This window comes from Pithys albifrons, chromosome 2 (assembly GCF_047495875.1).
Source record: "Pithys albifrons albifrons isolate INPA30051 chromosome 2, PitAlb_v1, whole genome shotgun sequence".
In the NCBI taxonomy this organism is placed as follows: domain Eukaryota; kingdom Metazoa; phylum Chordata; class Aves; order Passeriformes; family Thamnophilidae; genus Pithys; species Pithys albifrons.
In genome coordinates this window covers 100,008,155-100,030,543 of record NC_092459.1, presented here as the reverse complement: position 1 = coordinate 100,030,543, position 22,389 = coordinate 100,008,155, and the positions used below count along the sequence as shown (strand labels likewise).

Genomic DNA, 22,389 nt, shown 5'->3' with positions numbered 1-22,389 from the left:
GTGCAGGCTTGTGGGAGCAGATAAAATAATCTGTTCTGCTGTTAGTCTGATCCATGAGGTAGCACCAAATGGTCAATACAGAGAACTGCGCGCTCTGGAGAGCTCCAGCCATCAAAAGAAGACAGTACACCCTTGTTCTTCAGTCTTTGGCAGGAAAAAAACAAACAATGGTCTTATATTTGATTCTCAGTAAGAAAAAAATGTTAGTGAAGAAGCTACAAAGGATTTACAATTGGTTGCAAAATTTCTTTTGAGGCATAGATGACTCATCACCTGAATCAAATTCTGCCCATGTAATGAACAGTGCCCTGTGTGGCATTTGGTTTCTCAAGAAATACTAACTGAAAATAAAGTAGTTTACATTTCTTCTCCTTTTCACCTTTCAAAGGCTTCAAAGCACTTTTTAAGTGTGATAATAAAATCTCTTCAACTTTCCTACGAGAGTAACAGATGGATCCCAAATGACCTTGAATAGTAGATAAACTAGGCAGTGTGATGGATGTCAGGGGATAACACCTAAAAGGGGCACAGGATTCGGCAAAGCCTGGGGACAGGGGGCACTCCCACACCTCCTCATCCCTGAGTTCCAGGAGGCTGCAGAGCTGTGCTGTTCTCCCTTCCTTTGCACTGGCTTCATGAACCACCAGACAGGGATGTGCTGCTTCCCAGGTGTGTGGCCTAATCTCGGATTGTGTGAGAAATGCGGCCAAAAGCACTCCATGCTAACACAGCCTCTCTCAAAATCCTGCAAGGAGGATTGCTTGTGCTGGGAATAAACCTCCTCAGCTGTGCACGGGAGCAACTCTCTCCCCTTCCACAGCAATGATAATAGTATTATTGTGAGTGGTGTTTCATGGTCACAAGGGAGTGAGTTAATTGCAGATACAGCTCTTGGATAAGTAATTGCCTTGTGCTCTTTTTTCCTTTCTCTGGCTCATTTCCTTCCTTTCCTGTGTGAGGCCTGAGGCACAATTCCTAGAAGAGGAGGAATAGAGGTCAGCAGACCCCACACCACCTTTCTGCTGGAGCAAAAGGCTGTGACATAACACACTCACAGAATAATTAGGGTTGGAAGGGACCTCTGGAGATCACCCAGTCCAAACCCCTGCCCAGGCAGCGTCACCTGGAGCAGGTGACACAGGAACGTGTCCAGGTGGGTTCTGAATGTCTCCAGAAGGGGAGACTCCATCACCTCCCTGGGCAGCTGTTCCAGGGCTCTGCCATACTTGATGTAAAGCAGTTCCTCCTCATGTTGAGGTGGTACTTCTGGTGTTTTAGTTAATAATTATGACTCCTTGTCGTGTCGCTGGGCACCACTGAAAACAGTCTGGTACCATTGCCTTGGCACCTGCCTTTGAGATTTTTATATGCATAAAGAGATCCCCTCAGCCTCTTTAAACAGGCCCTGTTCCTCACAACAGAGATGGTTCTCCAGAGCCCTCATCATCTTTGTGGCCCTCCGCTGGACTCTCTCCAGTACCTTCTTGCCTTTCTTGTACTTTCACTCTGTGACACAATGCTGTTGAAAAATCATTATCCTTTCTACTTAACAACCAAAAAGCGCTGGCAGGGCGTCCGGCCGCGTCTCGCCTGACACTTCTGTCACCCGGGATCTGTGGGGGCTGGAGGGCTGCGGACGGAGGCCTGGAGCTCGGCCCACTCACTGCCGTTCCCGGGACGGAGAGCGCTCAGTGCCGACCCCGGGGCGCGGATCCCTCACTGCCGTTTCAGGGGCGCAGGGCGCTCACCACCATCCCCAAGAGCGGAGAGCGCTCAGTGCCGTCCCCGGGGCAGAGGGAGCTCACTGCCGTGCCCGGGGCGGAGGGAGCTCAGTGCCGTGCCCGGGGCGGAGGGAGCTCAGTGCCGTGCCCGGGGCGGAGGGAGCTCAGTGCCGTGCCCGGGGCGGAGGGAGCTCAGTGCCGTGCCCGGGGCGGAGGGAGCTCAGTGCCGTCCCCGAGGCGGAGGGAGCTCAGTGCCGTGCCCGGGGCGCGGTGCTCTCACTGCCGTGTCCGGGGCGGAGGGAACTCAGTGCCATGCCCGGGGCGCGCAGCCCACACTGCCGTCCCCGAGGCGGAGGGAGCCCAGTGCCGAGCGCGGACCGCGTAGCCCGCACTGCCGTGCCCCGAGCGCGGGGCGGGGCCGGGGCGGGCCCGGAAGATCCGGGTCGGAGGGGACGGGAAGTCGAGACGTGGCCGGCGCAGCGGAGCAGGAGGCGGAGGGCGGGCGGGAGGAGGAGGAGGAGGAGGAGGATGGCGGCGGTGCTGAGCTCGGACCGGCTGGAGGTGTCGGTGGACGGGCTGACGCTGAGCCCCAACGCCGAGGTGCCGCCCTGCGAAGCGCGGCCGGCGCAGGGCGAGCCGGCGGCGGGGCAGGCCCGGGCGGGCCCCGGCTGCCCGGGTGCGGCGGAGGCCGGCGGAGAGGCGGCGGAGGAGGCGGCGCTGAGCCTGGAGCGGAGCTGGGGCTTCGCGCTCGAGGAGCTGTACGGGCTGGCGCTGCGCTTCTTCAAAGGTGAGCCCCGCGGGGCCCGGGGCAGCCCCGGCGTTGTCGTCCCCGGGCCGGGCTGCGGCCGCAGGCGGAGCCCCGTCAGCGGCGGGCGGCGGCCCCGGCAGGGTTCGCAGTGCCGGGCGCGGGCGGGCGGCGTGTCCCGGCGGCGGCTGCTGCGGTGCCCCGTGCCTGGTGTGGGACGGAGCCGGGAGGGGCTGCCCCGGGGCATCACCGGTGCTCTGCAGCGCCCACCTGAGAGCAGAGGGGCAGATCCTCGCTGGCGGCACGGGAAGGCAGAGCCCGCGGCCGGGAGCGAGCAGCGCTCGCTCCGAGTGGTGGTGCCCGCCTGGGACAGCCGGAGCCCGGCGGGAGAGTGTGACTGCTCCGCGGGATGCCAGCCCCAGGCTGCTGTCCTGCTTCAGGGCGAGAGCACATAGTCCTGAGCTGCGGCAGGGAAGGTTTAGGTTGGACATTAGAAAGAATTTCTTTATAGAAGGGGTGATTAGACATTGGAATGGACTGCCCAGGGAGGTGGTGGAGTCACGCTCCCTGGAGGTCTCTGAGGAAAGACTGGATGTGGCACTTGGTGTGCCGTGGTCTGGCTGACAAGGTGGTGTTCAGTCATAGGCTGGACGATGATGTGAGAGGTCTTTTCTGACCTAATTGGTTCTGTGTGCCGTCACGACTCCAGCAGGCAGCTGCATGAGGTAGCAGCGTGCAGACCTGGAGCGTTTTTTCCTGGGATCCCCTGTGGCCAGGTTTCCTTCTGCAGGAAGCCAGAGGTGCCCTGCCCCACTTGGTTTCTTCAGGAGAAGGAAATCGGCTGTGTGATTTTGGAGGAAGAGCTGTGTTTGCTGTAGCACTGTGTTCAGCAACCTGAGCGATGTGTCACTCCCATGGATTTCGGGCAGCTGCTGCCTCATGTGGGGCATGGAGCAATGACCAGCGACATGTCTGCACTAGGGAAGGCAGCTCTGCACTTGGAATGGTCAGTCTTGTGGCAGTCAGTTGTTAGATGACCTCCCAGGAAAGCTGTCTCTTCTGAGGGCAAGCATTGCTGACAGGTGGAAGCTCTGCTGGAAAGGCAAAGTTGTGTGTTTTCTTTGCGTTGGTTGAGTTGTTAGGAGTATGTAAGGCTTTAGGCAGTTTTCTTGAGCCTTGGTTCTTTGACCCTGTTCTGATGCCCTTCTACAAAGCATTTTGTTAGTATGCCAATATGCAGAGATATTATTTTAAGCTGTAAAAAACCACATCAGGAGTTTTAAGATCTTTGATTTTTATTTTTTCCCCCTCTCTATCAGAATCTGCTGCAACTGGTTATCACCTTGTGGAAGCATTGTACCTTCTGTCACTTCATCCTTTCTGTAAAACAAGTTGCTTAGAGGTTCTGATTTGTTTTGATGAATGTTCTTAAAACATGATGGAGAAAAAAATGTCTCTGCTGTAGCAAATTCCTTGTCTCAGTAAGCTGTGGTCTTACTCTGTCTTGGGTTGAATATTCTACTGGAACTTCTATTTACAGTGTAAAAATTGCACTCTCTGAATGAGTTGATCTACGTTGTTGCTATATAGATAAGCAATAACCTATATTTGTTATATCACATGTTTTAACAGAATTTAAATTCAAACTTTATATCTCCTCTTGGATGGTGAAAAGTCAATGGAGTGTTACTTGTGTGTAGGTTTCAGTTCCTTGCATTGTGTTGTCTCAGCAGTGGGGTTTCTGTTGCTGTCCTTTTAATCAAAACTTAGTATCAGCATGGTTCTATTTACTGCTGCTTGTTTTTTAGCCTTCTGCAATTTCTTGTAACTCACAGTTTTACTCAGAAGAATTTTCCACATTGTATTGAGTTGTCAGACTTTCCAATAAAGACCTTATTTCTCTGTCCTTATGACCGGAATAACTCACACAAAGTCATTGCTGATCATTTCATTTGTAGGGGTTTTTTTTCCTGAAAGTGACATAACGTGAGAATTTTTATTTATAGATTTGATGGTGAGTTACATGAGTTTGTAATACTTGGGTTACTGATTCTGCCAGCTTGTTCTATATCTGCACAGCTCCAAAAATAATTGGTCTTGTTTCCAAATGATTTTTATGCATCCACTGTCAAAACAACTGTGGGAGTGGGCACGGTTGTTTAGCAGCCTTGTACATGCCAAGGAGCAAACACAGGTTCCTCTTGTACTTCAAGCAGCAACATGAGAGACATCTGAAGGTTCCCCCATGTTTATAGGTCAATGCTGAGACCTTGTTTGTGATCATTCTTCTAAAAACTATGCTGATTTGGAGATAGAGGTGGCTCTGAAGAGCTTTTTCTTTCTTAGAGGCAGATGATGCCCGTGCCCCAGTGTATGATGTCCCCTATTCACACAGCGTCCATGCAATGAGCAGTGACTGGGAGCAGCGCTGGGGAGAACGATGTTACCTGGTTTAACTGTGGTGATTGGGATGGAAGGAGCTTGGGTAGGGATGCCAGAGTAGTTCTGTGTGTGGTCAAAGGGTAAGCAACAATCACCAGTTAGGCAGCTTCCTTTCTGCTTCAGTGTGCAGACAGAGTTGTCTGTAACTCAGGATGTACTTTCTTCCTAGAAAAGTTGAATCTAATCAAAGTACTTCTGATTTGCCTATTGCAGTGACTGCTAACACTTGTCTGTGCTGGCATATTGCAGGTAACAGAATTGCCTTAAGATAGAACAGGGTGGGAGTGCATATAAACAATGTGCAATACACAGCTGAAGCTAGGCTAGGATGTTGAAGAGACTCAAGAGCTACTTTATTCTGTCTCTGATAAAGGCAGATCTAAAGCAGATCTAAAATGCTTGACCCTGTGTCACTTCCACTGTCAGGCCTTAGGCTGTGCAGGAGATGTGCAGTACCTTTTTTTAGCTTTCATAATGGCTTGTGAAGAGAGCTTTTCAGAATAACAGAGGCATAGAAAATAGATGGTAATAGTGTTCCAGTCCATTTTTCTGTGGGAAACAAGAGCCTTCTTTCCCTTACGCACTCTTTCCCTTACTGCTCTGTCAAGCCTAGTGCAGGTCAACCAGCATTTTGGCTGCCCTTAAGAAGCTGCTCCACTGTGCTGGATCCAGTGTACAGTGGAGAACACAGTCATGTTACAGTCATTGTGCCTTTCTTTTTCTCTAGGACTGTCTGTAATTGTGAGCCCTGGGGCAGCTGGCAGAGCACAAGTGTCTCTGATAGCTTATTCTGCTTGTTGAGCTTGTACGAGATATGGCAGTGAAGACAACCTGTTCAAGGGGTTAGCTTTGTCCTGCAGCAGGAGACAGTGGCTTGCATAACTCTGCCAGCAAATATCTTCCAGTATCAGCCTGGCTTTGTTGTTTTTCACATCCTGTCATTGAAATACCATTGCACCCAACCTTCAATATGTGAGAGTCCCTGAAGTGTTCATGCCCTGTCTAAAGTGATTTGCAGTGCAGCATATCTGAGTAGGCAGTACACAAACCGTATCATTTTGGCATCTAAAAGCTCTCCTGGAATGTTAAGTACTCCAATTTTCTTCCTCTTATCCTAACAAGAATGCATCCTAACAAGAATGCGTCTTCAAGCTCAGCAGAACATCATTCTGAATTAATTGTTTGACCTCTTTTTTGAGCACTAATTTGATGGCAACGATTGTAATTCATAAGGTAAATAGGCTCTTATTTTCAAGAATATGAAACCCCTATAATATATCTACATATGTGAAGTTGGGCTTTGATCATATTTAATTGGAAGGGCTGGTTGATAATTCTTCTGTTGATGAAGAACACCTTAAGGAGAGGAGAATTAGGAGTATACAAATGTACTGGGATCTGCAGGAGCAGGAGCAGTTCAGTCCTCGCACTTCTCAAGTTTGGTCTTGCTCATTAAAACTTAGCAAATGAATGGAATTAACATACATTAACTACATTAACATACATTAGCATATACTTCTAAAAGCGGAGGTGAAAAATCCCACTTCACAAACTTTTGTGACTTCTTTTAGGTGACTTGGCTGAACGCCATCCCACGGGAATGAGGCATTTAGAGTGGGTGCAGTGCGTGGTGTTGGAGGGGAAGGTGCAGCATGTTGTGCCATGTTTCTTTGAGGGGAAAAAGTCTGAAGTTACACAGGAGTAGCAGTATTTTGCACAGTACAGTCTCAAGCATACTTCTTAAACTCTGAGTCTGAATTTGCAGGCTTTTGTTAATTCATGTCAGTAATACAGTGCCACAGTGACATAAACCCCCATCAGCCTCTCATTAACAGCTTCATCTTCTGTTGTGTTTGCAGACTGAGCCTCTCTCAGGCCTTGTTGGGTCAGGCATACAGTGGCATGGGGAGGGTTGTATAGTTGTATCACTGCTGAGCACACACGTCCTTTGGATTTCTCAGTGTGTTCCTTGGAGCTTCAGCTTCCTGACAGCTGTATTAGATGTGGGGGTAATGCCTATTTAAATGGTACATTCACAGAAGATTGAATAAATTTGGCACTTCTAGTTGTCTGGACACACTAATGCTCTTTCTGGCATATTTGACTCTGCAGATGAATTCAGGTCCTCTGGCTCAGTTAAACAACAACAATTCCAGACCTCTGGGACGATTATACAGCGTGGTGCATGCTGAAGAATTCTACTGAAAAATCACTGCTATACAACTTCACTGTCTGACTGGCTTCAAGTGTTTTTCTGATAATTTGCTTCTAATCTGCATTATCTACAAGTCACTGAATGCCTGTCTCCTACTTTTCTCACGTCTGTTTTCCTCTCTTGTTTAAGTCGTTTGTTGTTCTTCCCTTAGGTCACATTCTTTGTAAATGCAGATTTTGGCTTCTCTCAGTAATTAGGGCATGAGGTCTGACTTCTCTGTTCTGTGAAAATGCAGATGTGCTGTGCATAGCAGGGGAAATGATGACTTTTTTGCACTCTAACTCTCTTCAGGAGTGAGTTGAAATACTGGTGATGTTTCCTGGCTTAGGTAGCAGTCTAGTACAGCAAATAGCAATGTTTTTGGCAGACACCTCTGTGTGTACAGGCTGTGCAAGGTAAACTGGGCTATAGGGACCCCTCTGAGAATCACACTTTGCTCAGAAGCCTGGCAAAATTTCAGTGCTTTGTAGCAGAGTGCCCCAGGATATTAACTATTATTTGAAATGCATGCTGTCTATTGAGGCAACTGGAAGTGCTTGTTACCTAATAAGTAAATTCTGAGTTGAATGTGAAGTGTGAAGAATTGAGGAAAAGCCAAAGGGCTCTTTGGGAAGCCTGAGAGCAGGAGACCTGAGACCCATGGAGAAAGCTTACCTGCATCTCTTAAGGATCATAGACTTGGGGTGGGAAGGGGCTGCTGGGGTTTGCCAGGTTTAGCCCTCTTTTTTCAAATCAGGCTTCATGGGACTGTCTCCATTTAGTCTTGAATGTCTCTAATCATGGAGACTTAAAAACTTCTCTGGACAGCCCGTTCCAGTACTGGATCACTCTCAGTTGAAAATCAAAACAAAACAAAAGCAAAACATAAAAAAAAAACCAACAGAACCCCCCAAACAAAACAAACAAAAAAAGAAACAAAATGCCTAAGTGTTATTTCCTATGTTACAGTTTGTGTCAGCTGCCTCCTGTCCTTTCACTGGGTATCACTGAGTAGACTCTGGTTCATTTTTTACATCCCCCCCTTCTCCACCAGATATATCTGGAGATATCTCTCCAGATATTTTTGGAAGTAGATATTTTTGTGGAGAAAGACTTCTGGTTTTGAAGCTGGAAGCTATATTTGCTGTAAGGTTCTGTGACACTGGGATAAGAGTGAATACTTCAGATTCTGCAAGAGTGATGTGGACCTCTAGGAATGGATAATCAGTAACTAAATGTTTGCCTTCCTAATAATTTGATTCTGGCTTCAAAACAAATACCATACACATAGTGGTTCCTTGTGATGTTTTAACTGAGTAAGTCCAGTAACATACAGAACTTTCTGTGTCAAAAATAGAGCTTCTTGCTGTGACCTGCAAACACTTTCCCTCTGGAATTGTTTCTGTTTTCCAGAAGTAGTTGCTCTGAGTCTCTTAATTAAGCTGTTGTAGAGATGTTTTCTGGCCTCTAAGATTTGCTTCTCTTCCTGTTAATAACTATTCACAAGTATCAGCCAAGCAGTTTTGCAACATGTGTCAGCCCTGAAATTTAGGTGTGGACTGTTCAGTTACAGTGCTGTAAACAACTTATGCCAAAGGAGAACTGGAAACCAGTGGCAGCTCTGCTCCTGACTGCATGGAGAGCAGTACAGTCATGAAGTGACTGTCACTTACCTCTGGTAATGGCTTCCTCGATTCAGCCCTTCCAAAAGGAGATGATGCTTATTTATTTGTTTTCCTGCTTAAGAAAAGTGCCTTTTCTTAATGAGCAGTGTAGTTGCACATAGTGGTGCCTGTTTCTGTGATTTGTTTTGACAGTTTAAATGTGCCGAGGTGAGTCCTGACTGACTAATTCATACATCATTTTACATCAATGCAAGTCCCTTCTTACCAGTAAATGTGCAGCAGGATCTAACCAGGAATGCTTCCGAAGGTATTGGTGTGGAGCCATTGGAATATGTACAGGCTTTTGTTGCCTTCTTCTTGTGGCCAGAGTTCTCTGTATGTGTTGGTGCTGATGGAGTCAGCTCTGAGGCTTTTCATTGTGAGGGACTATTCCAGCTGCCTTGGCAAAGTGCAGCAATTAAATTCCCTCAAGGAGAACTCTCCTTAACTAGTATCTCCACTCTGCAGTTTTCCTTGCCTTCAACCTCGGTTATTCTGCTTTCATCGATGTGTAAAGCATGAAAGAAGAGCAATCTATGAAGTTAACATCACATCTTTCTTTGCAGTAAATCCTTCCTATGCACACTAGAGTAGACTTGGCAGACACACTTGAATTCAGTTAAGGTTTTTAAATATTTTGGAGATACAGATCCATATGGTATAATGTTCAACAAATTAACTTCAGTATTTATGTGATAACTTACTAGCTAAGATTGTCTGTAGATAATATGATGAAAAATGTTCCACAATGAAGTTTCAGCAGCTGAAATAGATGTTTCTTCTGGACAGATATATTTTATTTGAATAGAACTGTCTTAATTTGTCTAATCTTTTCTGACTTGATTTAGTTACTCTTTTTTTTCAGAGGAAATTATGGTAATGGTTATACAAAATCCTCTTTTCTATCCTGTGCTTAATCAATTAATCACAACAGTGAAATTTTCTTTTTTTGTCCTGCAGAAAAAGATGGCAAAGCCTTTCATCCAACATATGAAGAAAAGCTCAAACTTGTGGCACTGCACAAGCAGGTTCTGCTGGGACCTTACAACCCTGACACTTGCCCTGAAGTTGGATTCTTTGATGTGCTGGGGAATGATAGAAGGTAAAAAGGCTGATGCTTTTGTTGGTCTTAACTCTGCATTTCCTGTCTGAAGATAACATCATCCAATTTCTGCAAGAAGATGGCAAGTATGTGGGTTATCTCTGTGTGTGTGTATGCTAATGGCAAGTGAAAGTGGCCTCCTCACTTGCATCTTAGGAATCTGAGTCACAGTTCAGTACAGGAACTAGGAGAAGATTATTGGGTTTTTTCAACCCCATTAGGAGAAGCTGCTGTGCAGACAGTCCTGTTTCTCTTAGCAGTTTAAAGCTGCATTAATGTGCAGGCCCATGTTTGATCCTGATTCCATGCCAGAGGGGTCACAGCAGGACAAGCCTATTGCCAGTGGTAGAAGCATTCACCATAGCTTGTCCCAACACCAAAGATAATTTCTGAAATCAGACACCTGATGAGATCAAACTCTGAGTAAATTTTTCATGAGAGCTGGGCAGTCTCAGGTATGTATTGCTTGCAGTTCAGTCTGTGCTTCTCATGTTCATTGTTGCTGTTTCTAGTGAGAAGGCAGAGTGCAACACAGCAGTGGCTTCTCTGAGCTGGACCCAGTGCACTGCTTTTGAACAAATGGATGTTGCTTTCCTTAGGAAGAACCCGGCTGTTGCTTTCAACTGACTGGAGCACTATAATCAATAGTTGTTACCATGTTTATTCATTCAGGAAAATGTATACGTTTTTTCCCACAAACTAGAGCAGAAGAAGGGTAGAAAAATATTTCAGGTTCACTTGTAGCTGGGAAGTTTCTGGACGTAGTTCAGAATTCAAGGTAGAGTTGATGGTATGTGTGAGATTTCATGTAAGAACTGAGTTATGCTGAAAGAGTTGTTGTGGTGCAGGCAGTGCTGTCTTTGGGAAAATGTTGGTTCTCTGAAACTGCATATGATCAAGTTTGGTCCCTGGTCTTCCAACTCTTTTTTCTTTGCTGTGTTCTCAGAGTTCACTACTGACTTGAAAAGAGTTGAGTCTTCTGTTATTTCAGGTAATTTCTTTCTTTCTCTCAGGAAGGAATGGGCTGCTCTTGGAAACATGTCAAAGCAAAAAGCTATGACAGAATTTGTCAAGCTCCTGCATAGGTGCTGCCACTTGTTTTCAACGTATGTCACTTCCCACAAGATAGAGAAAGAAGAACAAGAAAAGAAAAGGTAACATTTGAGTGCATTGGTGTATGTTGTGTAACCCTTGACCTGTGGACAGTATCACAGCTGGGCTAGGTTGAATTTGTCTTGGGAAGAGAAATCCTTAAAGTTTAGGTGGCCATGGTGCCATTTGATCTCTTTAAGCCTTTTTACTTTGCCAGTAATGAATAGGTGTTTCTGAAGTGAAGACAGCTGAAATATAAGGCCGTTTAAAAATCTTGCTGATACTGCCATTTGCTTAAGAAGAGATGCTTAAAAAAGTCTCTGTCTCAGTTTTCTGTGGACTAAATGTACACAAAACATTAAATTGTCAGGTGTTTTAAACTCCTAGTATGGGTTAACAACTTGACAGAGCCTGTCTTACTATGCTTACCTAGCACGTGATTGTTAAACTATAGTATCCAACATCATTATTGAACATGTGTTAAAGCTTGGAAGATGTGTTTGTAAAGTTTTCAGGCAATTACTTTTACTATCCTCTGCTAAAGATAGTATAGTAACAGAATAATAGCATGAATATCAAATTGTAACACAGGGTTTACAGTGGTTGTCCTGCTGAGTATGGTAAAGCTGTACAATAATATGGTTTTTTCCTGTGTCCAACAAGACACTTGTCCAGGGCAATTTAAGTGGGAGGGGATGATGCCAAACAAAAAGCCTTATTGGGCAGGCAAAAGGCAGGCTACAGCATGTTGAAAATAACTCATCCTAGGACTGTAGGAATGCTGAAATAGCTTATTGAGTGGATGTTGCAGAAGAGAAGAGGAGGAACGAAGGCGGCGTGAAGAGGAGGAGCGTGAGCGGTTACAAAAGGAAGAAGAAAAACGTAGGCGAGAAGAAGAGGAAAGACTGAGAAGGGAAGAAGAGGAGAGGAGGAGAATAGAGGAGGAAAGACTTCGGATGGAACAACAGAAGTGAGTAGCAGAAACAAACAACACTTAAAATAACTGCCTTGCACTTGAGACAATTGTATCTGTTTAAATGATTATGCTAAAATTGAATACCTAAAGGTAAGAGGGCTGGAACCTGGTAGTGACATTTGCATTCTTAGTTAAAAGGGACACGGTTTGCAGAGAAAAATTGTCATAATGTGTTATTGTGTGCAGCTTTCTCAGATGAAAGTGCCAGAGAAGCTTTTTTCGAAGAGAAGCTCTGGAGGTTTTGGGGTTTGAGGGCTGCGCCCCATGAAAACTTGTGGTTTTGCTTCTTAAGGGATTAATGCTGCACTCAGCTGAGCAGAGTTAAGTGTCCAGCTGGAAGTGGTGTTTGAACCGTGACTTGAAAGTTTCTATCCTGTCACAGAAGGCAGAGCCTTGGAAATTGGATAGCTGCAGTTCAGTGGGGTGTTTTGAATGCATGGCTGAATTTTTCCAGCTTGGTAGTCTCATACTGCCTCCTTAAAGGTGCTCCTCTTCTAGGAAGTGTGAAGTGTTTGCTGATCTCACTTGTACACGGGCAATTACTGGATCTTACCACCTTTCTAAATAGAGTACAAAATTCACGTTCAAACGCACTTAACCATTGTGCATAGCCTGAATGAAATTGCTTATTTGGACTATAAACCAGTTATATTTCATTGTTCCCATCACATCCAGATGCTGAAAACATGAATCTGGCTTTGCACGTTTAATACTTAAGGGAGTTGTAAATCTGTTCCACATTAGTCAGCAACCATTTTCCACAATAAAATTGTCTTTGCAGGGAATGTCTCTGAAGTGGATCCTGTACTTTCTATGTAGTGGTTTTGAGAAGGGAGCAAATAATTAATCCACAAGTTTTACTGTTTGTTTAACATAGTGAGAGCCAGAGGAGCATAAAAGACAGACATAAATTAACAGATATAGTAAAAAACGTTGCACAATGCTAAGAAGAAGTGTGGTATGCCTTGAAGTTAAGAGGTTTTTACATGAATGGTAGTCGTGTATTAAGTCGTTGTAGCAGATTGCAGAGATAGAGTTTGGACAGAAAAGGAGTGTAAATATTTAGGTAGTGACCAAGTGTATCTAAACTAGTCATAGTTTGCTGAAATGGAGAAAATCTTGCTCTTTAGGCTACTAAACCAGTCTAATACTGATACTTTGGAAGGTGAGTTTTGGGGACAGAAGAAAAGTGGGAAGCAAAGAATTACTCCTGTCTTTGTGCGCTATTTCTTTTTCTTCCTCTGAAGCATAGATAGCTGGTCACTGATGGATGTAACATGTGAGAGAAACCCTGGGTCTAGATAGTAATTTTACTATATAGTTTCTGTTAGTCCTTTGGAGAAAGCAGGAAAACTGAGCCTGTGCATAAGTGACCCATGTGTTCCTCATGTAGTTTCAACAGTTGAGTTTGCTGGAGGTGCAGATGCTCTATCTGGCAGTTGGTTTTTTTGTTCCTGAATTAGGCCACTATCAGTCATCTTTTTCATACTTATTTGCATAGGGAAATTAAGATAGGCATATACTGTGTTTTTCTTAGATTTACCAAAAAGCATTGACATGCTGTCCCACAGCAGTTTTGTGCTAATCAATATTTGTAGGTCTGCTAGAAGCTTGGTTGCTGCATGTTTTCTAGAAGAACCACCATTTTTTCCTTTGCTTGTTTGAGAAATTTAGTCATGCTTTTTTTGTAGCACTGCCACTTTATCAGACTACTGATTGAGAATTATGTGAGAGCTTTTGTTGTTTTAACATTTGATGATTCCAAACATTGGGTAGAAATTGTTGCTTCCTTCTATATATTCTCAGCACATTTTTAGGCAAAATTTGCATTTGCATTAGATTTGGGCACTACCCTATTATGTAGATTTATTTTAATTGGTTTTTGCAGGAACAGAATTAACTGTCTTTGAGGCCACTTAAATCACTTAAGTAAAGGGATTTCCCCAATACCCTCAGCTGCTTGTAATCTGGTTCTCTCCTCCCACCAATCCAGGCAACAGATAATGGCAGCGCTGAACTCCCAGACTGCCATTCAGTTCCAGCAATACGCAGCCCAGCAGTATCCGGGCAACTACGAACAGCAGCAGATCCTCATTCGGCAGCTCCAGGAGCAGCATTACCAACAGTACATGCAGCAGTTGTATCAAGTCCAGCTTGCACAGCAACAGGTATGGCTGACCAGCTGAGAATCTTGACCTCTGTGTCCCAGGCTGGCACTGGGAGGCACTGACTTGTCTGCTGTTATCTCCTTGGAAAGGTGATTGCTACAAGGAGAGATAGTGTGCTAGTGTCTAATGCTGCTTCAGATTCAAACACCAAACCCTTTTATTTAATCTTTTCAAGTAGATTTCTGAAGCAGCTGTTAATCAAAAAAATTGTAAGCAGTCCTTACTAATGACTTGGTTCAGTATTATTGGAGACCAGATGTGAAAGGCTCTGCTGCAGCATCAGTGGTGTGTGTGTAATTTAATGGGGGTACATACCAGTGCATCTGAGCATGAACAGGCCTACTCAGGTGACTCTCCCTGTAGGTATGAAGATCTGTGCAGAGCAGCAGGCTTTGGTCAGCCCTGTGTTTCCAGCTGAGCATGCAACACTGGCACATCACTACTGGATTTGAGATTGCTCCACCCTGCCAGCTTAAACACTACTGACTTCTGTCTCCTTTTGTGTCTATTGTCTGATACCAGTATCTAATAAAGTTGCTTGCCTGCAATAAGCTGCTTGTGATTTGGGTGGGAGGACAGACTGTAACTGCCAGCCTGAAGTCTATTCTTGAGCTAAAGACTTAAATGTCAGTAACTAATTTCCTGTTAAGTCATTTGCATTTTGTTGAGGCTGATGCCCTCAGCAAACAAATGGCCAAAGAAGGAAACTTCTGCCCCTGTGTCAGGGCACTCCCCAATATCAGTACAGGCTCGAGGGTGAATGGATTGAGGGCAGTCCTGCAGAGATGGGCCGCAGAGATGGACACTGGGTATGAGCTGGCAATGGACTTTTGGAGCCCAGAAAGCCTGAGATGCATAAAAACAAGTGTGGTCAGAAGGTTGAGGGAGGAAGGTGATTCTCCCCCTCTGCTCTCATGAGATTCCCACCCCCACCTGGAGGACTGCATCCAGCTCTGGGGTCTCCAACATAAGAAGAACATGGACCTACTGGAGCAGGTCAAGAGGAGGGCCAAGAAGATGCTCAGAGGGCTGGAGCACCTATGGAGACAGGGTGAGAGAGCTGGGGTTGGTCACCCTGGAGAAGGGAGGGCTCTGGGGAAACCTCATTGCAGCATTTCAGTACCTGAAAGGGGCTTGGAATAAACATGAAAAAACACCCTTTTACCAGGGCCTGTAGTGACAGAACAAGGGGCAAAGGTTTTGGTCAGATTGAACATAAGGAAGAAATTTTTTTTTACAGTGATCAGACACTCACACAGGTTGCCCAGAGGAGAGCTGTGGAAGTTCCATTCCTGGAAGTGTTCAAGGCCAAGTCTGATGGAGCTTTGAGCAGCCTGAGGTGTCCCTTGCCATGATTAGGGGGGTTCGAACTAGATAATCTTTAAAGCTTCCTTACAAGCCAGGCCATGATGTGATGGAGTTGAAGTGTTATAGAAAGGGCAGAGACTTTCTGCCTTGTTCTAGTTGCTCTTGAAATTTAATGACCCCTTAGTACCAATGCTTTGGTGTCATAGTGGTAAGCAAAAGCTACCACCTCATCAGTCTTGGCCTCAATGTCTTCTGTACTTGATGTTGCTCCTTTGAGATTGAGGTGTCAGAGATGCTGCTGCCGGATTTCTGCAGTGCTGTCAGCACTGCTCCTTTAGATCATCAGTGGCTGCTTTCTATGCACAGAAGATTAGTGCCCTCCAAAACCCAGGCAAAACAGTCTCCTTTGTAATGGCTTACAAAATAGTCCTACCAGGCAACAAAGTTTATCTTTAAAATCTCTACTTGGGCAACTCATGTAGAGAAAAACGTGAAAAAGAAGCATGTAACAGAGGTAAAAATTATCTAATTCTGCGATGGACTTCCCTGAAGCCGCAGGTAGGTTCCATAACACTTCTAAGGAATGTTTCCTGTATAGATGCCTGTGACTCAGCTGCATTGGGATCTGTCAGTGCAGTTACAAAGTGCTGTCTGTCTGGTTGTTTAAAGATCAGCTTGTGGTGCAATTAGTTTTGGAAAGGCTGTAGGCAATAAGGTTTTAGAAAAGTTCTCACCACTTTCAGTGCACAGAAGTGCTGTAGTAGAAAGGGGATCTGGGCAACCTCTGTACAAGTGCTCAAATTTGAAATCTAACTAATGTTTGTATTGACTTCATACTTCTTCAGGACACCTATATTCCATTTGTTCATCAAAATCTTTATATTGTTTGGTTATTCTTTAAAGAATGGTACCAAAACTTAGATATTTTCCCTTTCCCAACAAGAATGCATGTGTAGTTTCTCTGAACTGATAATTAGAGGCAAGGAACTTGTTCATGAGAGTTCTCTGTTTAACTCACAAATTGGCAAGTAGTTATTAGACCTGAAGTACTTCAGCCGTTCTTACACCTGGATGAGCTTATGCTGGAACCCTTTCAGGACACTGATAAAATCCAGTAAGGAAGTCATCACTTCCAGTTTTGAAAGAAATGTTACAAGAATGCAGAACTTCAACAGTTAAGTGACAGAGTTTATTGTATATTGAACTGTTTTTCTTCAGATTGTATTCACCAGCCTAGAACAAAGTGGCTTTGCTTCCCTTGATACTGATTAGATGTAATTCTCACTTGGCACTGTGTGCTGCTTCTGATCTTTTGAATCAAGCCCCCTTGTAGGGTGCAGGGAGAGATTTTTTCTTTTAAGTTGTCTTTATGCATTCTGCTGTAAGGTATAAAACTGACATCTTGTGAGGGTTTGGTTTTCCTTGACTTAATTTCTGTCATTTTAGGCAGCCTTACAGAAACAGCAGGAGGCAGTGGTGGCGGCGACAGGATCCCCTCTGAGTCCTGCATCCAAGGTGAACACACCTGCCCCAGGGGACACCCCATCTATTAATGGGCAGGCCAGTGCACATGCAGACAGCCCTGAAAAAGAGTTGGATCCAGAGGCTTTGGAAGAAGCACTGGAAAATGGACCAAAAGGTAGGACTAGCCGGATTTCTTAATTAAAAATAAATCACAAAAGCCCTTCTTATGATTCAGATGTCTTAAGTATGGTTACTGTGGCTCTTTGCTTGGTTTCACTGGACTATGGAAAAGCTAGGTTTGATTCCTGGGTCTGCTCTCACCTAAGGCAGGGCAATATTATGTAGGCAAAATTCAGCCTTGGGAGTGGAGAGAAAGAGGCCAAGAGCATTTCAGCAAAGCTGATGGGATCCAGAACCTCCTTTCCTTCTGAACTTGAAGGAAAGGAGCATAAAGGTTCTAGTACAAAGCTGTTCTGGGCAGAGATATGCTCAGTCTTATTTAAACTCAGGTTGAAACTGATTAAAGATCTTTTCAGTGAAGGGTTCTGTGCAACAGAAACCCATCACCTGTGGCAGTACATGTGTCTTTGAGTCTTTTCTGCGAAATGTGACTGATGGGTGAACTGGTTGCATTTAGTAGTGTTGTAACTGAATTTATGCTGCATTTCATACATCTTTTCAGAGTTGAAACTTGCTTCTTCAGTTAAAAAAAAACTTACTGGGAAGCAACACTGATGCTTGTGGTCCTCAAGTGCTCCCAAGGCACACTTAAGTATCCAGCATAAATAACTGAAAAAAAACCCCTAACTGGAGTATTTCCTCCCCTCTCTCCAGATTCTGTTCCAGTGATAGCTGCCCCATCAATGTGGACACGACCCCAGATAAGAGACTTCAAGGAAAAAATCCGTCAGGATGCAGACTCTGTGATCACAGTGGGCCGAGGAGAAGTGGTTACAGTCAGAGTACCAACTCATGAAGAGGGGTCTTACCTCTTTTGGGAGTTTGCTACAGACAATTATGACATTGGTTTTGGGGTGTATTTTGAATGGACAGACTCCCCTAATACTGCAGTCAGTGTGCATGTCAGCGAATCCAGTGATGATGATGAGGAGGAGGAAGGTAAGTGTGCTTCTTTATATGAACTGTCAGAGTTTGCAGTGAGGGAAAACCCAGCTGATTGTCTTGTGTAATTTCATAGTTCCCTGGCTTCCATCTAGTTGGAATCATGTTTTGAATAGGATGTGCAGTTTTGAAGGTAACTTCAGTCATGTCTTTTAATCATAGGTACGTTAAAGGAGTTGAGGCTGGGAAAATCCTTTTCCTAAGTCAGCTACTCAGTAAGCTAGACTGAAACCTGTGCCAAATAGAGCACAGGAGATCTGCATGCTGAAAACCTTAATAAACATCCTGCTCTGCTGTTCATGAGATTTTTCTAGGGAGGAAGTTTGCTTGAGGCTTCAGCAAAACAGCTTCAAAGAGCAATTCTTGGTGGTGGCTGGGATGCAGGTCACAACCTTTGCCTGTGGAGGAGTCCAGCATACCATCACAAAACATGTTTTGAAATGGGCATGTGATTTGCTTAGAAGAAGCTGATAACAGGGAGCAGTGGCTTTTTGGGTATTACTACTTAGTAATCTGTAGTGGTAAGATGTCAGATCAGTAGCAGACAGTGTGGAGTAATGTGTTACTGAAAACTGGAGCTTGGCATCTCTACAAACTGACCCAGCTGTGCTGGGGAGATGGTTGTGGTGAGGTTTAATACCAAACTGTATAAATTATGATGAAGTGGGCATGCTTACTGTTCCTTCTGCTTCTGAGTGCTTTTACCCACAGCCTTGGTATGAATCCTTTGACCCATCTGATCTCTAAACTAACAAAGAGTGCCTTGTCCACTATAGATCAGTCTGACTTTCTGTCGTAACATCCACCCATGTTAACTGACACCCTTTTTTTTCTCTTGCAGAAAATACTAGCAGTGAAGAAAAAGCCAAAAAGAATGCCAACAAGCCTCAGCTAGATGAAATAGTGCCTGTGTACAGACGAGACTGTCATGAAGAAGTGTATGCTGGCAGCCACCAGTACCCAGGGAGAGGAGTTTATCTTCTTAAATTTGACAACTCCTACTCTCTATGGAGGTCAAAAACAGTTTACTACAGAGTTTATTATACTAGATAAAGGTGTGGCTGTGTATGAGGCTGGGCTGTGCAGAAGATGTCATTTTATTTGGAATTTTCTTCAAGCATAATGGATCCTTTTGAGTCTGTGTTTTATCCTGTCTGTATCTGTATGGTTTGTGTGAACTTTTAACAAGTAGACGCTGGGATCTTCCTGCTTCATGACACTAATGCATATTGCATTGGGCTTAACACAGGATCTCCCTAACCTATTTGGGGATTGGAGTTAACTGATGGAAGTCATTGACTCCAGTGCTAAGGTCACATCAGTTGCATTTGTTGAAGTCTCATGAAAAGAGGGAGGGAGTTGCTGGTTCACTAACTGGGTGATCTGTTGTTTCCAGGTCTGGATGCTTTGAATCACTTGTTAATGGTTAATTTAAAGGTTCCATCAATAACTGGTAGTTTTGGATGCAGTTTGCTGTGTAGCAAGTTTCTCTTAACTGTATTTGAATGTCAGATTTTTTTACACCATTAAAACTTGAAACTTTAAGTTGATGCAGTTTAGAAATAAGTTGTCTCACTTCTGTCCTCATAAAGAAACATTCAGTTCCTTAAACCAGTGTAGTGTCTAAGACAAGGATGAACAGCGTCCTGAAAGTACAGCAAATAACCTCTTCTGAAGGTGTAAACTGAATGATAATTAACATTTAATATGTTACAAAAAGAACCTTGATCTCTGCCCCACTGCTAACCCCAAAATAAAAAAAAATAATTTTTTGATGTAATTGGCTTTGAACCAAGGGCACAAACTATTTCTGACTTGGATGGGTTTTTAATGGGGTAGACTTTAAAAAGAAAATCTACAAACTTGAAACCAGTTTTCTGCACAATGTTCTGGTTTGCTTTTGTAAGACCTGAGTGAGCACGTTGTGCATCTGTAGAGCAGTAAGTCACTTTGATAAAGTATAGGAGTTAATGTTGCACTAATTGTGGAAATCACTGCCACTCCATTTTAGTCTGAACTGGTGATTTTGGGGTGCAAACTTTCTGCTTTAATTTGTAACTGTCAGCAGAAAGGCAGAGTGCACATACAGATGCTTAACCTAGCTTTAATATCAATTTCATACGGTTTTGTTGGGGCATTTTGTATTTTGTATAGTGAAAAAAACACAGGTGGCTACTTGGCATGAGGCTGCAGTAAGAACCTGCACCCCCCAGACTCAGGGGTGATGTGTTGCAATAATGACTTGTGCAAGTGCTCTCTGCATGGGTAATGCACTTTGTTACTGAGAGGAAATGGTTACTTTGGGCCTCAGATCAGCTCTTGCAGTAAGGCTTCCATTGATCAGCTGCAGCATGTGCAGTTTCACGGCAAATGATGTTGAGTTTGCGGGATTTGTTTGAATAATCAGTTTGTACATACATGATACTTTACTTTTCTCATACCAACCATGGAGATACTTCTCCTAGAATGCTTAACTTGTCATCTTGCTTTTGGTTCAGCAACACCGTACCAGCTTATAGCTAGTTAGTGCTGCTTTATCCAAAAACACTGTACAATGTTCTGCTCTTGTGTACATACAGTATATAAACCATGACTTTAGAAAGTACCTTGCTTTTAAAGAAAACTGTATTTAATGTAAAAAAGAATACACCAAACACCTTTTAAAAAGGCAGCCACTAATATATTTCTTCTGGTCTTCAATTTACATTTTTTTGTCCATACAAAAATGTTACAACTTCTTCCTCTAAGAATATCTGTTCTTGGGAGCGGTGTTTGTTGCTTTAAATGGCAGCACTTACTGTCATGTGTTGGATGTTAGAACTTTTACGTTTTCAGACCTTTTTTTATTGCCTCTGGCTGTTGATTAGTACAGTACAAGTGCGATTTCAAGATACTTTGAGATAGTATTTAATCCTAATTAAAATACATTTATCTGTAATGCTGTTGGCTTTTTATTAATTTGCAAACCTTGGCTGTGCTGTGTATGGCTATTGACCATAAGCTTGTCATCTTCCCTCTCACTTTTAAGAGCTCAGTACCATGCTCATGCTGTGGTCTTCGCAGCCAAATCACTCAGGCCAAAGACTCTGCTCGGGAATGTCACTGTGTCACTGGATGAGGCCATCTGTCAGTGTTGGAAGAGCCCAGCTTGAACCTGCGTCGTCGTCACTTTGGTTTTTGAATGGGCAGGCGAAGGGATTGGGTGTGGGCAGCTAAAACCTGTAAGCTCTGTTCTGCCGAGGGGAAAAGCACCCTGCCTTTTCCCCTGAGGCTGAGGTGAACCCAGCCCCCAAGGGCAGCAGGGGCTGGCTGCCTGGTCCTGAGAAACCAAAGGGCCAGGGATAGGCAGGACCAGGCACAGTTTAGACGGAAAAAGAAGAAAAGCAAAGACCTAGAGGCAAAACTGGAAGCTGAGGTTTGTGTTGGTCAAAATCATCCTTTCATGCTTACCTGCTGCTGGTAAGGAGCTTATCCCAGATCCAAGGCTGCAAGTAGGTTGTGTACTAGTTTGGTCTGTGGCCCCATCTGCCCCCATAGACGGCAGCCCCTCGAGCTGGTGCTCTCAGATTTCACCTGAGGAGCAGAAGTCTCTTTGGAGAGAGCAAAACAAGTGCTGTGCTGTGAGAAGCAAGATGCTGAGAAGTTCAATGTACCATAGTCTGGGTTTGCTACGAGCTAATTTCACATGAAATGTGCAAGTGCATTGGAAACCAAAGTAATTACAGTAGCAAGTCAGCTGGGCCTATTTTACCTGTCTCATGCATGTATATATTCCCCTTTCTCCCATTAGAAGTGAAGCACTGTGCTCCTCCCAGCTCACTCAAGGCAGCTCTTTTCCACAAGAGAGTTACCATAAACACTTTCTGAAATGGACTGAGTCAATGGCAGTAACCTGGTGATGCAACATAAACATGTCCACAAAGCTTGGTTCCAGATACACTGGTCCTTTGAGAGAAGCTGAACAATATGAGGGACAAACCAGTGTTAGGAATGATGATGTTCCCAAAAGCATCAGCAACAAGGATGCTGCTTCTGCAGGTTCTTCGAGGCAGTTGCACAGGGCAAGGCACTCACTGTCTTCCTTGACTCTGCTGTCCCAGAAGGATAAGCAGTGCAATTGAAACAACTTTCTAATTAAGCCACTTGTCTGCTGTATGAAATTATCCTTGCCTATCCTCTTTGCTGGCCTTCCCACCTCTTGCTTTTACCACTTTCAGCCTTGTACTTTGCCTTGTAAGTCGCAGATCAGACACTGATTTAGAGCTGCCGGATGCAACCTCTGAGGTAACTGTAATGGGCCAGGTCATCAAAATGGGTGTCTGCTGTCAAAGGAGGTCTGAGGGGCTAAATGGCTAAACTTTAGGCATTTAATTTCCTCTTTATGCAGTTGC

General features: G+C 44.5%; 1 protein-coding gene across 1 annotated transcript; it reads left to right on the top strand.

The window, feature by feature from the left end:
- Window positions 1-2,232: 2,232 nt before the first annotated feature.
- On the top strand, window positions 2,233-20,930 carry ACBD3 (acyl-CoA binding domain containing 3). The gene is made up of 8 exons (XM_071579685.1): window positions 2,233-2,508; window positions 9,727-9,868; window positions 10,882-11,022; window positions 11,772-11,930; window positions 13,930-14,104; window positions 16,859-17,051; window positions 17,711-17,995; window positions 18,840-20,930. Exons 1-8 carry the CDS (start codon window positions 2,250-2,252, stop codon window positions 19,049-19,051), a joined length of 1,566 nt encoding a protein of 521 aa, XP_071435786.1. The 5' UTR covers window positions 2,233-2,249; the 3' UTR covers window positions 19,052-20,930.
- Window positions 20,931-22,389: the final 1,459 nt, after the last annotated feature.

Excerpts from the sequence above, each read along its gene's own strand:
- ACBD3 (XM_071579685.1), top strand. The coding sequence starts at position 2,250 with ATGGCGGCGGTGCTGAGCTCGGACCGGCTGGAGGTGTCGGTGGACGGG. Across the intron at positions 11,023-11,771 it reads GAAGAACAAGAAAAGAAAAG|AAGAGAAGAGGAGGAACGAA; the intron begins GTAACATTTGAG and ends TGGATGTTGCAG. Across the intron at positions 14,105-16,858 it reads TCCAGCTTGCACAGCAACAG|GCAGCCTTACAGAAACAGCA; the intron begins GTATGGCTGACC and ends CTGTCATTTTAG.